Source organism: Coturnix japonica, chromosome 29 (genome assembly GCF_054131305.1).
Source record: "Coturnix japonica strain WE chromosome 29, WE-NBRP24, whole genome shotgun sequence".
Taxonomy (NCBI): domain Eukaryota; kingdom Metazoa; phylum Chordata; class Aves; order Galliformes; family Phasianidae; genus Coturnix; species Coturnix japonica.
Window position 1 is genome coordinate 5,200,988 of NC_140691.1, and position 14,678 is coordinate 5,215,665.

Sequence of the window (14,678 nt, forward strand, 5' to 3'; positions counted from 1 at the left end):
TGATGCTGATAGTTTCCCTATTTGTGGAGACTGATGAGTCTTCTCATGAAGCTGCATTGCACAGCTCCTTGCTTGCTGCTTGTTTTCCCTGCTGCATCATTTGTCAACTCGGGATGCTGGATTAGGGTATTTATTTTGGTATGCTGTTTGACTCTGGTTTATATCATGATAAAATTGGCAGCTGACAAAATGAAGTTTTGTGCACATTCATCTCTGATGTCATCTTTGAGTTATGGAAGTTATACTGTTGATAAGATTAGTAATTACACCCTTGACTTGGACTCCTCAGGGAGTCTTGCTATGGAGGAGAGAAGGGATGACACTTTCCAGTAGTCCCTCAGACTCACTCTCACTTCTTTTTGTCCTGGAGATTGACAGCTAGTTCCAATAGCTCTTGAAAATTTTGACTATCTGTGGGAATACAAGAAAAGCTGTTCAGAGCAGCAGTTGTGGAGCAAGATAAACAGCATGGGAACCAAGGACACCTCTGCAAGGAGAAGAAGAGTCTCACAGCTCTGATTGGTTATGTGCCTGCATGGACAGTTGAAAAGTGTTTTGTAGAATGCTTTGTTGACATGTAAGATGTTTGGGAAAGTTGTAAGGGCAGATGGGAAAGTTAGAAAATAACAACTTGTGAAGGTATATAAGGGATGTGAGAACTTGTAATAAACGATTTGGATCGTTCACATCTGAGTCCGTGCCGAGTCGCTGCAAATGGCGCCCACAACATGGAGCAAATCAACCCGCGGCTGAGCGAGCCCGGTCCGGCAGCGTCGCCCGACTGAACTTCGGAGAGACTGTTTCGCGCGCACCCGCACCGTTCTGCAGGACAGAAGGTGAGCAGTCGGGAACTATGGTGAGCTCACTAACGAAGGAGCAGAAAGTAAATCTCGAAGTATTGCGGTCAGTGTTACCGTATCAGGATAAGACTGTGTCTACTTCAGCATTAGCTACTCTTCTTAAATGGATAAGCAAAAATGTCCCTGAATTTCCAAAAACTGAGTTCTTTCTCGATGGAGAACTTTGGGACAAAATCGGCTCAAAACTCTACAAGGCTTCTCTCGCTAAAGACAGAAAGGCTGCTAAGCTGTTGCCCGTTTGGAGCCGGATAATGGAAGGGATTAAGCAGTCACGACGGGAAAGAATTTATTCCGACCATTCCCTGCCGCCCTCCGTCCCAACCCCGCCGCTGCCTCTCGCTGCGGGAAGCGGCCCGTGCCCGGATCCGACTGGCGGCTCCGACCCCTCCCCGATTCGGGGAGACGAGGGGCCGCGGCCGCCCCCCTTCGCGCTCCCGCCGTTCGCTCCTCCCCCGACGTTCGCCGCGTTGCCGCCCTCTACGGCGCCCTCGCCCTTCGCTCCGCCTACGATGTTCGTCGCGCCGCTTCTGCCCTCCTCCCCCCCCACGTCATGCGCTGCTGCGTCTGTGCAGCCGGCGTGTAACGTGGTTAAAGACACGGACGGACCGAAACCAGGGGATCGTTGTGACCCCGGTCCAGAAGATCCAGAAAGAGAATCGGACGCATTTCCTCCTGATGATACTTTGAAGGAAGCAGGAATGACAAATTTCCCTACAGCGTATTGTGATGTCTTAGAGCAATGCAAAAAAGAAACAGTATTAAGAAGTGATGCTGACACGTTGCAGACCTTTCCTAATCAGGTCCCCCGTTTGGAATCTCTGCCTTATGAGGCAGTGAAGGAGCTAAGGGAGTCAGTGAGAACATTCGGAGTTCAGTCAGCCTTTACATACAATCTTTTGGTTACAAACAGTGACAGTTACGCTATGACCCCTCACGATTGGAAAACTGTGTTAAGAATGATCCTCTCTCCTATGCAATACACCGTGTTTATGACTGAATATCAGCTACATAATTTGACTGATAGCTCTTTGCCTCAGACTCGGACAAATCCATGTGGCACAGCACCTCTTCAACTGTGTCAGACAGATGTCACTCACGTTCCTGAATTTGGCCGTCTAAAATATGCACATGTAACAATAGATACTCATTCTTCTTACGTATTTTCCACAGCACATACAGGTGAATGCAGTCTCAAGATTTAGAGTTTAAGGCATTAGCTAGGATGTTGTGTGCTTCTTCTATTTTAGTAATAGATCAGATGTGTATTAAACAGGATTTGATCTAATCAATGCTAGAGTCTACAGGAATAGCTCTTTTAATGTTTTAGTACTGTTTGGTTATGATGTTATTAGCCTATTAATTAGCTTTTCTTAATTTGCAAAGACAAAACCTGGAAAGGAATCCCAGGCAAAGAGATGACCCTGTATCATAGAACGGATACCTCATTTACATCCAATTAATTGGGATCTGAAAATATAACCATGCATCATTTTAGACAAAGGTGCACGCTAACAGAACTAAATTTGATGGTTTATTCTGTTTTCCAAGCAGGTGTTCCACTTGGGCTCTATATCACGCACTGGCCATGCGGATGTGGTGTACAACTGGAAGAAATCCTTCAGACCCTGAATGCAGGAGAGAATCTGTGATGGGTGAGAGAGGAAATGTGCACCTTGAAGCAGGGGACGCCCTGCTGGCACTACCTGTCACATCCACCACCAACATGGCTTGCTGTTTCTCAAGGGTCAATAAGTAATAATGCCCTTAGTGATACTCTAGTACATTTGTCCTCTAAAATTGGTTCTATTTGACATGCTATTCCATTAAATTGTGCGATCATTAATCAATTATTAGCCCAGATAACTCAGTTGGTACAGCATGGTTATGAACATCTTAAAAGCATTTACTGCACAAATTTTAGTGGTCATTAAAAATCAATATATCAGAGTATATAAAAATTGAAGCCTTTTCCTGATCAGTTACGGATTAACACAATGGGACCCTCATGGATTTATTTTCAGGTTGCAGAAACTTAGGTTGCAGTACAAACATGTTTGTTCTTTTTAGTGGGTTTAACAGTAATGTTGTTATGTTGTATTTGACTTGTCTTTTTTTTCACTTTTAGAGTATTGTCAATCGAGGCCTTGATTGAGTTATAATGATTATGTTATTAATATAAATAGCGTTATTATTTTATAGTATGGTAGTAGCTTGTCAATAAACAAAAAAGGGGGAATTGTGGGAATACAAGAAAAGCTGTTCAGAGCAGCAGCTGTGGAGCAAGATAAACAGCATGGGAACCAAGGACACCTCTGCAAGGAGAAGAAGAGTCTCACAGCTCTGATTGGTTATGTGCCTGCATGGACAGTTGAAAAGTGTTTTGTAGAATGCTTTGTTGACATGTAAGATGTTTGGGAAAGTTGTAAGGGCAGATGGGAAAGTTAGAAAATAACAACTTGTGAAGGTATATAAGGGATGTGAGAACTTGTAATAAACGATTTGGATCGTTCACATCTGAGTCCGTGCCGAGTCGCTGCAACTATCCATGGGATGCTTACACCAGCACACTCCCACTGTTACATGTCATTAATGTGTTTCAGCTTATGTTTCAGATTAAACAGTTATTCAGAAATATCAGTGAGAGATCTGCTCCAAGGTGAGAAGGCTCTGCATGGCAGGGGGTGTGGGATGGTCTGGGCAGCTGCCTGGAGTGGTGGGCACCCCCAGGGCTTTGGAACTTCATCTCTGAGCAACTGCAGGATCCTGAGAAACTGGTAGAATATTGGGGGCAGGTCTGCTGTGGCTCTGGTAGCCCCCAAGAAACATACATGACTGCAGTGTGCCAGATCCAGAGAGCTGGATCTGCTGACAGTGCTGCAGCCTCTGCAACTCCTGGCACAGACCCTGCAGCAGCTCCAAGGTTTTGCCACATGTCCTGTGTTTGCTCCATGCTCTGGACAGATCCCGCTGTCACTCATCCCCTCATAATGAGCTCTGCAGTCACTCCTGCTACAGGTCCTGTAGCTGTTCCAAGTATTGCTATAAGAAAATGAAACAAATTCCTCCCAAGGGAGGTGTACTGTGCCAGGAGGTACAGCCCTGTGGTCACTCCAACCCCTCCAATGAGCCCAGTGGCTGCTAAAACTTCAATCTCAGGTCCTGTGGTGATTCCAGCTCTGGCAATGAGCTCTGCAGTTGCTCCAACTCCTGCGACAGCCCAACAGTCACTTCAGTTCCTACAATGAATACTATGGCTGTTAAAACCCCTGCAACTAGTTCTGAACTTGCAAACAGAAAAACATAAGAATTAGTTCATATACGTTTGCAAATGCATATATTGTATATGTGTGAAAATATACTAAATATATATGTATAAATACATTTGTCAAAACTATTATCCTTTTCTTTTTGTCTTTTTTCTTCTTCTTTTTCTTCTTTTTCTTCTCTCTCTCTCTCTTTTTTTTTTTTTTTTTCCTCTTTTCTCTTTATCTCAACCCATAAACCTTTAACCACAGCACTGCCCCGAGTCTCTTACTGATCTCCTTGGGACTATTCAATCTGATCCGGTCACACACTGAAGAGCACCAGAATATCTTGAAGTCTTCTCAGGGAGCAGCTCCTGAGGTATATTCCTTACACCAGCTTTGAAAGAGGCCTCCAGTTCTCTGGGCCTGCTCTGAAGCAGCCCTCTTGTTATGGCAGTGCCAGCAAGGAGACCAGCCCTGACACAGCCGTTCGTATTGCTGGCTACTGACTGCAGCCCCAGAGTGCTGCTGTAGAGACAACAGGACTGTCATGAGACACAGAAGACCTTCAGGCCTGCACAAATGAGAGGACTTGAGAGCACTGTGGCAGTGGAAGGAGATCAGAAATGAAAAGAACACGTTGAGCTGCTGTCTTTGGCTGTACCTCCCCAAATCCAGACAAAGTAGGAAGGAAGAAAAGCTAAGCAAATGTCTATTTTAAAACCTTTTTAGGTACCTTAAAATGTATTCAGGGAATCTGGTTACATGTTTCCATGAGCTCTTGGATAGAGAAAATGGAAATTAGGTAGGAAAGAAGTGAAATATATTTTTATTTATAAGTTCAATAATATTTTTTTCTTTTTTTTTTTTTTTTTTGCACGTTGCTATATCTCACACAATCAAACAACAAAAGAGGCATAAACCATAAAGAACCATCACTGGGAATCCAATGAGGAGGTTGTGCATTTTATGGAAGCTGGAATAGTGTGTACTGCAGCAACTTCCTGAGAGCGTGCTTGATCTCCCTGTTCCTCATGCTGTAGATAACAGGGTTGGAGGAACCACTGAGTACAGAAGTGCCATTGTCAGATCAAGGAGTGGGGAGGAAATGGTCGGGGGCTTCAGGTAGGCAAAAGCGGCAGTGCTGACAAACAGGGAGACCACGGCCAGGTGAGGGAGGCACGTGGAGAAGGCTTTGTGCCGTCCCTGCTCAGAGGGCATCCTCAGCACAGCCACAAAGATATGCACATAGGACACCACTATGAAAACAAAGCAACCAAAGAATAAATTGGCACTAAAAATGAGAAACACAACTTCCCTGAGGTTGGAGTCTGAGCAGGAAAGCTTGAGGATCTGGGGGATTTCACAGAAAAATTGGTTGACAACATTGCCTTTGCAGAGAGGCAGTGAAAACGTACTGGCAGTGTGCAGCAGGGAATAGAGAAGCACAGTGCCCCAGGCAGCTGCTACCATGGTGGCACAAGCTCTGCTGTCCATCAAGGTCCCGTAGTGCAGGGGCTTGCAGATGGCAACGTAGCGGTCATAGGACATGATGGTGAGAAGGGAATACTCTGCTGAGAGGAAGAAGAGAAAGAAAAAGATCTGTGCAGCACATCCTGTGTAGGAGATGGCCCTGGTGTCCCAGAGGGCATTGGCCATGGCTTTGGGGAGAGTGGTGGAGATGCAGCCCAGGTCGAGGAGGGCCAGGTTGAGGAGGAAGAAGTACATGGGGGGGTGCAGGCGGCGGTCGCAGGCTACGGCTGTGCTGATGAGGCCGTTGCCCAGGAGGGCAGCCAGGTAGATGCCCAGGAAGAGCCAGAAGTGCAGGAGCTGCAGCTGCCGCGTGTCTGCCAACGGCAGCAGGAGGAACTCGCTGATGGAGCTGCTGTTGGGCATCTGCTGTTGTTGTGCTTGGAGTCCTGCTCAGAGTGCAGAAGATAATGACAAGTCCAAACCATTCTCAGAGACACTCCTCCTGCTATAATATGAAATGTTTTAATTCTCCTACAGCAGTGTACGTTTAGCACCATTACTTGCATTTATTTTAATGTAGTTCAGCATTCCTTAAGCAGAAGCAGCAGATGGAGCTCTAACCTTCCTCTTATTATCTTATCCCTTCTCCCTGGATATTTCCTACTGTTTCTTGTCTTATCTTGGGGTAACCAAGTGCTCTTAGGGCCCCTTACCCCAGCTTCAGTGACATTCAGTTTCAGTTAGGTAATGCTGCCTGATTTTAAGATAAATGTATTATTCATGCCTGCAGAAAATGAAGGTAATTACAATTGGTTCAATTATTAGAGTAAGGGGAGACTGAGAGCACATAATGTGTGACTGTTCACAAAACTAGCAATTGATTCATGAAAAATTCTCGGATCTCTGATAGCCTCTTTTAGGTTTCTGACTCCAATCCTTTTTGCCCCAGAACAGGAAGTGGAAACCCCCTGCCTTGGCTCTCTTCTTGCAATGTACCCTCAGAAACATTCAGTTGTGCAGTGGAGCTGTGATCCCCTGCCCCAGGCAGCAGCTGTGGCAGCACAAGCCCTGCTGGGGGGCTCCTTCCCCCAACACGTCTCCCCGCAGCGCCCTGGGCAGCTCCCCGGGCAGGCTGAGTGCTGAGCCTGGCAGGCGGCAGAGTCCCATACCCGGCACACAGCCCCTGGGGCACAGCAGGGACCCTGCTCTGCAGGACAGCCCTGGGCACCCTCCAGCAGCCCCGGCTGCACAGCCTGCAGCCGTGCTAGACCACGCAGCCCTCAGGGCTGTGCTCTGATGCTGCAGCACCGAAGCCCTCAGCTGTAGCAGAAGGCTATTAACACAGTAAAGGAATATGCAGTGCCTGCAGACAGATCTGCTACTGGATGTCACAGATTAAGTTAACCCTCTATGAATAGCATCTGCATGGTCTGTAGTGAGACTTACCTTGTCATGGTCTGTGAGCAAACCTCTTGCAGTGAGCTCGAAGCCCTCTCACACCACAGACATCCTGTAAGCTCTCTCCAGTTTCTCTCCTCTCCTTCTGTCACCTGCAGGCTGTGCTGTGCACAAGAGCTGCTCCTGGGCACAGCTGTCTCTCTGCAGCGCTGCACACTATTATGAGCTCCCTGTGTCCCAGGAGCCTGGACAAGCAAGCAGCAGATGATGTCATTTTTATCCTTCCCACTCATGTCCCCTGACACATCCCTGGGTCTTCATGGCCAACAGCTCCTGAAAGACAACAGCATCATGACTGTGCTTTGAAATCTGCTCAATTAACCACCACATGTCCAGTGGTCAGTGACTGATTGGAGACATATGGGGAGTTCTCCCAGAGATCGTTTGATGAAACAATAAGGGCAAGCAGACAAGGAAGGTAAGGTTTGGATTTTCCTGTGCAGGGCAGTGATCCAGCTGAGGCAGTGCAGGAGTTTCATCTGTTGACAGAAATCCTGGAGATGAAATGGGATTCAGCTCCCTACACACCCACAGGAGCTGGGATTCCTCTGGTTCAATTCAGAAGTGCACAAGGAGTTGCCTGCATGTGAGCTCCTGCTCTGAGTCCTTGGTCCTTCAGCAGGGAGGCAGCTGCTCACACACAGACACTGGGTGATGCCCAAGGTGCCTGGGCTGCTCCTGATGTGTGCCAGTGCTTGTAAACTGTGTGGGAAATCCCTGAGATAGAAAGCTCCTTCCTGGGCATCAGCCAAGGGCCAGAGAAAAGATAGCACCGGCTGTCTGGTGAATTCACACGCAGCTACAAGAGCAGCACAGGGCCTTCAGCAAAGCCATGCCCATGGTGTGTCCATGCTGCTACGTCACCTCCAAGACCCACGATTGGTCTAATGTTTGTGTGCCACCTTCTGCACACTGATACCATAGATGAGCTATCCAGTCAGGCAATGTCCAGTGATGCTTTTCAATTAGGATGTTTACTTCTGTGGTTTTGCACTAATGCAAACACCAACACACAAGAAGCTAGAAATCTTGGTAGAGCTGCAGGCCTGAGCTCCTGTTTGGACCATGGGGACACAGTTGAATGGCTTCCACAACTGCACTGTAGCACAAGGGGGATACCGAGTCTTTAGGATGGATGGGCGAGGAGATAAAGAAGGGTGACTGCCCTCTGTGAGAGTGCACTGAGCTCTGCCTGGGGATGGAAGAGCAGACAGGTCAGAGCTAATGGAAATGGCCAACAGAGGAGACCATCAGTGTCTTTTCCTGTCTTCCTGATCAGGGAGAGTAAATGGAAGGAGCCCTCTGCAGACAGATGGGAATCTGATGTTGTCTGTCCCTTGTCCCATTTGGTGGCCTTTGTCACTCCATTATCTGTGGCAGGGACAGCACAGCAGGGCATGTGGCATCCAGCAGATCCCTGGAGAGCACAGATGGCAAATTCTTGACCAAGCCATGGAGGAACCAAAGAGGAGAGGTGCTCTGCTGGATCTCATGCTCTCCGGCATGGAAGGACTTGTGGGAACTGTGAAGGTCAAAGGGGCATCAGGCCATGTGCAAGATGCAAATGTATCTCTTTTAATTTATTTATTTATTTTGAGGCTGTAAGCTTAATAGTTGATCATAAATGTCAATGAAACTGAAACAAATAATTGAAGACAAAGATGGAAATCAATGAAAATGTGTTAACCCTCTCAACATGAAAAATTCTCATGAGTCTTGTTCCATTATAAGTTGTAAATACGAATCTTTGAGGTGATTTGATGTCTTTTTTTTGTTTTTACTGAAACTACGATGTTTTCCAGAACTGTGTTTGCTGGACACAAATGTCTTCAGATTCAGAGACACAGACAGCGGTGCCAGTGCCAATGCCCTGTGACTATAGCCCGGTGCCCGGCCTTACTCTTCCCTGCTGCCTATTTGATGTCCCTCATCCTCCAGGTGTCTCCAGCTCTCCTAAATAAATGGCTGTGGTTAAGGGCATGTTTTCAGCAGGCCATTTAGACACATGCTCCTGCCACAGCCTGCCAGATTTCCCCACCCCTTGCTCTTTGTTCAGTCATATACCTCCCAATTATCTGATTTCTGACTTTTAGGGGGATGACTCAAATTTGCTCCATCTCGCCAAAGTCTGATCGACTGTGTTGTCAACTCCTTCACAGTGATTCTATCTATCCCTTCCTATCTTTGATTTTCTCTTTCTTTTTCTTTTTCTGTGTCGTTTTCTTCTCCATTTTTCCTTTTCCTTTTCTTCTTCTCTTTCCATATACTTTATTTTTCTTTTTCCTTTCCCTTTTCCTTTTTCTATTTCTCTTCTTTTTTTTCCTTTTTCTCTTTCTTTTTATTTTAATGCTTTAAAAAAGCATGTATTCTGAAATCCGTTCATTAATGTCAGTAAAAGTGATAAAAAGAGTTGAAGACAAAGATAGAAATCAATAACAAGGGTGTTAACCCATTTCAAAGTGTGAAATACTCATGAGTCCTGTTCAGTTTTAAGTTGATTTTTCCCAACTCCCTGGACGATTTATCCCAGGGAGATTACAGGAATTTGCTCCATCCCCTAAAGTCTGTTGTCAAATCCTTCACTGTGATTCTATCTATCCCATCCTATCTGTGTCTAACTCATTTCTTGTGCAAATACTCCCTATGAAACATAAACCTCAATAGAAGCTGCTTGGACATGGCATGCAGTTGATCACTGTGTTTTACTGTTCATTCAATTGCATCACCTTTCCTTGTGTTTGTTGGTCATAAATAAAGAGAATTCTTTCTTTTTCTGTGTGCAACTGGTTCTCTGTGGAAAGCCAGTGGGAGTTGGTACAAAGGCGTTTTAACACTGAGCGGGTGACGGCAGAGGAGAAGAATGATGTGAGGAAAAGTGATGCAAGTCCCATGGGGCCAATGTGAGTAGAAGCGAGGTGGGGAGGTTGAGGAGGAACTTTGTCCACACAGAAACAGAATAGAACTCACTGGGGACATCCTGGATTGACATCAGTAGCAGAGTGCTTCTTTTACTTCCTGTATAAAACAAACTATAAATAAATAGACAATAAATGCATTTTGGATTCTTGCTCTTTAAGCTGTCTCCATTTTGCTGAACAAGTTCTGAAAACTTGAAGAAGAGAACAGGAAGACACAAGGCACAAGAGGCTCTTTAGGTTATAATGGACCCCAGGGATGGTGCTGCATCCATCAACCTCCAGTGCAGAGAGAAGTTTGAACAAAGTGCTCAGCAAGACAAAGTCAGAAGCAACAGTGAAGTTTCTTGGAGTATGAATGGGCCCACTGAGGGCCATTAGCAAGCAAGCTTCCCAAGGCACTAGTTAGAGCAGATAATTGGAAGCCATTACTCCAGTGAGGCAAAGGCACTGGCATGGTGGCTCTGATGCTAAGAAAATCCTCCTTTGTCTTAAGAAGCAAACAGGACAAGCCCTGATTCCCAGACCCTTGGCAGGGAGATCCTGTCTCTCATGTTGTCTCAGGGCCCTTCCTGGGGCAGTGGGTTGGAGGTGTGTATGATGTTTAATGAAAGACATGGGGACAGAAGATCCCAGGCTCTGCATGGGGTGCAAGGACGGTGTGAGGTTCATGTCCCATATGGGCCCTGTGTCTCATCGCAGGATGTGGGTTGTGAGTAGGACCAAGTCTGAACAAGCAATCAGTTCCAATGAAACTCTGAACATCATATCCCTCAGTTCCAGTGCCCTCCTGTGCACACCCTCCCATAGTTTGATGTTTTCTATGTTCTGCATTGTCCAGTAGTGCACCCAGTGCTCCAGGTGAGGCTGTAGCAATGCAGAGCAAAGAGGGACAATCCTTTCCCTTACCCAGCTGTCAGGAAAATGCTTGATGCGCTCGTGGGGACCGTTGGCCTTCTTGGCTGGCTGGGCACACTGCTGACTCACTAAAAATTTTATGTTGAGCTGGACCCCCAATCCTTTTCAGTCAGACCACTCTCATGTGTCCAATATCCAGTCAGTGTGTATGTCCAGGGTTGCCCCTTGCCAGGTGCACAATCAGGCACTTGCTCTTGTTATGCGTTATGCACTTGGTGCTTAGTACCAACTGGTACCCACTTCTCTTACTTGTCCACATCTCTCTGCAAGTCCTCTCCACCCTCAGTGGAGGCAACAGCACCTCCTCATCTGGTCTCACCAGCAAACTTGCTGAGAACATCTTCTTGTCCTGCATGCAAGTCATCTGCATAAACATTAAAGGAAAGTGGCCCTAAATGGAACCCTGGGGAACTCTGACAGTGACCATCTACCAGTCCAATGGAACCCACTGACTATAATCCTTTGGGACAGAACTACTGGCCAACTGCTCACCCACCACTGCTTGTGAACCTGAAAGGCAGAAGGTCAGCGTGCTGTGACAAAGAGATACACACCAATATGTTTACATATAGCTGCGTCAACTTATTGCTCTAAAAGCCATACTTTTATAGGAGACAGACTAGGGCATCCAAAAATCACACACACTAATTGGAGGAAAGCTACTGCATTAACAACCCTATAACCCCCCTTCAAAGCCACAAGCCATTCATTCTTTTCCTAGAGGTGACCTTGGTTCTCATGCTGTTTATCCTGCTCCGCAGCTGCTGCTCTTTGAAATCTTTATCTCGATCCATGTCTGCTGCTCTGTAAAATTCTTCTTGTATTACAACACACCACGTTCTGTTTCTGTCTAGCCGTATGCAGGAATTTCTGTCCAGAAGGGTGCTGGAGAAATAGTATCGAAAGCTCTACTGAAATCCTCAAGGATTACATCAACTGCCTTCCCTTGTTCAGCTCAATGGATAAAGGTGTCATAAAAAGACCTGAAATTAAATAGGACCTTCCCCTCTGTATCTTGTGTTGTCTGTGACCTGTCCTTCAGTTGTTTTTCCATAACTCCCACCATCATTTTCTCCATAATTTTACCAAGCACTGTAGTGAGACTGACAGGTCCATAGTTGCCCGTGTCATCTTTCTTGCTCTTCCTTACAATGAGACAACATTTGCCAGCTTCCTGTCAACAGGTATGACCCTAGATTTATTAGATGCCATTGAAATGCAAGCCCAGAGCATGCTAAAGTGTCATCAGTGCAAGAACGTAGATGTGCCATAGCTTTGCAATGCCTTGAAATCCAGACTATGCCACAGATGGAGCAGAGAGGAAGATCTGCCTCTTCTGTTCTGAGCTCATCCTTTCAGTAAGCTGAATATCACTACGTACTCCATGGGGTCAGGTGCAAAAGACACAATGGGTGCCCTAAGCATGTGGCTGAGGTGGTATTTAGGATGGCCAAGAATACCTCCCTTCTGGCCCTCAGCTGATGCTCCAGAAGGAGGTGTCTATCTCATAGATTTTCCGTCACAGTTTACAAGCACTAGCACAAAACTAGGATCACCCAAGGCACCTTGGGCATCACTGAGAGACTGTGTACGAGCAGTTGTTGAATAAAGACCAGGGATTCAGATGAGGGACTCACACACAGACACCTCACTGTGCACATCTGAACTCAGCTAGGTGAACTCCCAGCTCCCGTGGTTTTATTGAGGAACTGATCCCAATTCCGCCCCAGGGTTTCCATCTGAGGATAAGATGCCTAATGCTAGAATAAGGATTGGATGGTCTGATGATAACAGGACAAATGGAAACGGATTTAAATTAAAAAGGGGAGACATAGGTTAGATGTGAGGAACCTATATTTTTACACAGCAACACTGGAAAAAAGTTGCCCTTAGAGGCTATGTATACCCGCTGGATGGGATCCTGGATTTACTCTTGGTTTACCCTCACGTCAATACAGGTTTCTACTCATACTTTTCTCTAGGTGAACTCTCACTTTACTCAAGGTTTTACTCACAATTCACCATTAGGGAGTGTGATCTGGAGATGGGCTGGTGGAGTGACTTGCTGGCATCCCTGAGGGAAGGCTGCCAGGCAGATACCCCCAGAAAAGTGGTTGACTCCCTGCCCTGTCACAGTCAGACAGACCTGACTGATGAGGAGGGTTGGAAGAGAGTCCCAACTCAACATCACAGGAGCCCCCCCATGCCTGCCTAGCCCTCAACCCCTACTCCCTCTAAGCAACAGGTTTGACAATCTGAAATCTGAAGGAGATAAGAATGGGGAGGCAATGGAGGATCTGCCTAGGAGGGAACCTAATGCAAGGCAGTCACTACCAAGCCTTGTGACTTTCTCTGCCATGAAAGAAAGAAGGGTGGCCGTGGTGAGTGACTCCCTTCTCAGAGGAATAGAGGGCCCCATTTGCAGACTGGACCCGAGTTGTCAGGAAGTCTGCTGCCTTCTTGGCTTCAGGTCAGGGACATAACAAGGAAACTCCCCATGCTGGTTAGGTCCACTGATTATTTTCCACTACTCATAGTTTATGTGGGCAGTAATGAAATTTCTTAGATAAGACTACAAACTATGAAAAGAGATTTCAGGACTTTAGGCCATTTAGTTCACAGAGTGGGAGATCAAGTGATTTTTTGTTCTATACCTTCAGTGGCAGTGAGGGACACGGAGCAGGCTTGGAAAGCAAAGCAATGAACAATTGTCTCAGAGGTTGGTACTGAGCCAGAAACTTTGAGTTCTTTGATCACAGGACAGTTTACTTGGCCCATGGCCTGTTATCTATGAATGGAACCCAACTGTCTCAAAGGGGACAAAACAGGGCTTACCAGAGATAAGCCTAGGGAAATGCTGTTTGAGCTGGGAGAGAGGCAGATGCCTCAGCTGAAGTGCGTCTACACCAACACAAGGAGCTTGGTCAACAAGCAGGAGGAGCTGGAAGCAAATGTGTATCAGACAAACCATGACCTAGTTGCTATTACTGACCCATGGTGGGACCACTGCCATGACTGGAGTGCTGTGATGGATGGTTACAAGCTCTTCAGAAGGGATAGAGGAGGAAGGAAGGGTGGTGGTGTGGCCCTTTATATTAAAGAGAGTTTTGATGTTGAAGAGCTTGGGCTTCAGAATGAAGTGCATGTTTGTAAGGATCAGGGGAAAGGCCTGTAGGTGTGACATCTTGCTAAAGGTTTCTTATAGACCGCCTAATTGATGGGTGAGGCATTCTATGAGCAGCTTACTGAAGTCGCAAGATTGCCAGCACTCATTTTCTTGGGAGACTACAACTTCTCTGATATATGCTGGGAATATAATAAAGAGCAGAGGAATCAGTCCAAGAGGTTTCTAGATTGCATGCAAGACAGCTTCCTTACGCAGCTGGTATGAAGTCCTACCAGGGGCGGTTCCTTGCTAGACCTGCTCTTCACTAACAGTGAAGGACTGGTTGGAGTTGAGAAGGTTGGGGACTGTCTTCGGCAGAGTGGCCATGAAATGGTAAAATTCTCTATTCTTGGAGATGTCAGTGGGGTGACTAGCAAAACTACTATCCTGAACTTCTAGAGGGCGGACTTTGACCTGTTCAGGACACTTGTAGCACGGGTCCCTTGGGAGTCGCTCCGTATGGGTAAAGGGGTCCAGGAAACCTGGACACTCCTCAAGATGGAAATCTTAAAGGCACAAGATCAGGCTGTCCCTGAATGCCATAAGGTAAGCCATAGGGGAAGAAGACCAGTGTAGTTGAACTGGGAAAAACTGTTGAGACTCAGGAAGAAAAAGAGAATCTCCATCGTCCAGAAGAAGGGAC

At 46.5% G+C, this 14,678-nt stretch overlaps 1 protein-coding gene across 1 annotated transcript; it reads left to right on the plus strand.

Moving 5' to 3' along the window:
* Positions 1–1,072: 1,072 nt before the first annotated feature.
* On the plus strand, positions 1,073–3,371 carry LOC146755880 (uncharacterized). Its single transcript, XM_085525031.1, has 2 exons — positions 1,073–2,039; positions 2,412–3,371. The coding sequence occupies exons 1-2, from the start codon at positions 1,112–1,114 to the stop codon at positions 2,507–2,509; spliced, it is 1,026 nt and encodes a 341-aa protein (XP_085381157.1). The 5' UTR covers positions 1,073–1,111; the 3' UTR covers positions 2,510–3,371.
* Positions 3,372–14,678: the final 11,307 nt, after the last annotated feature.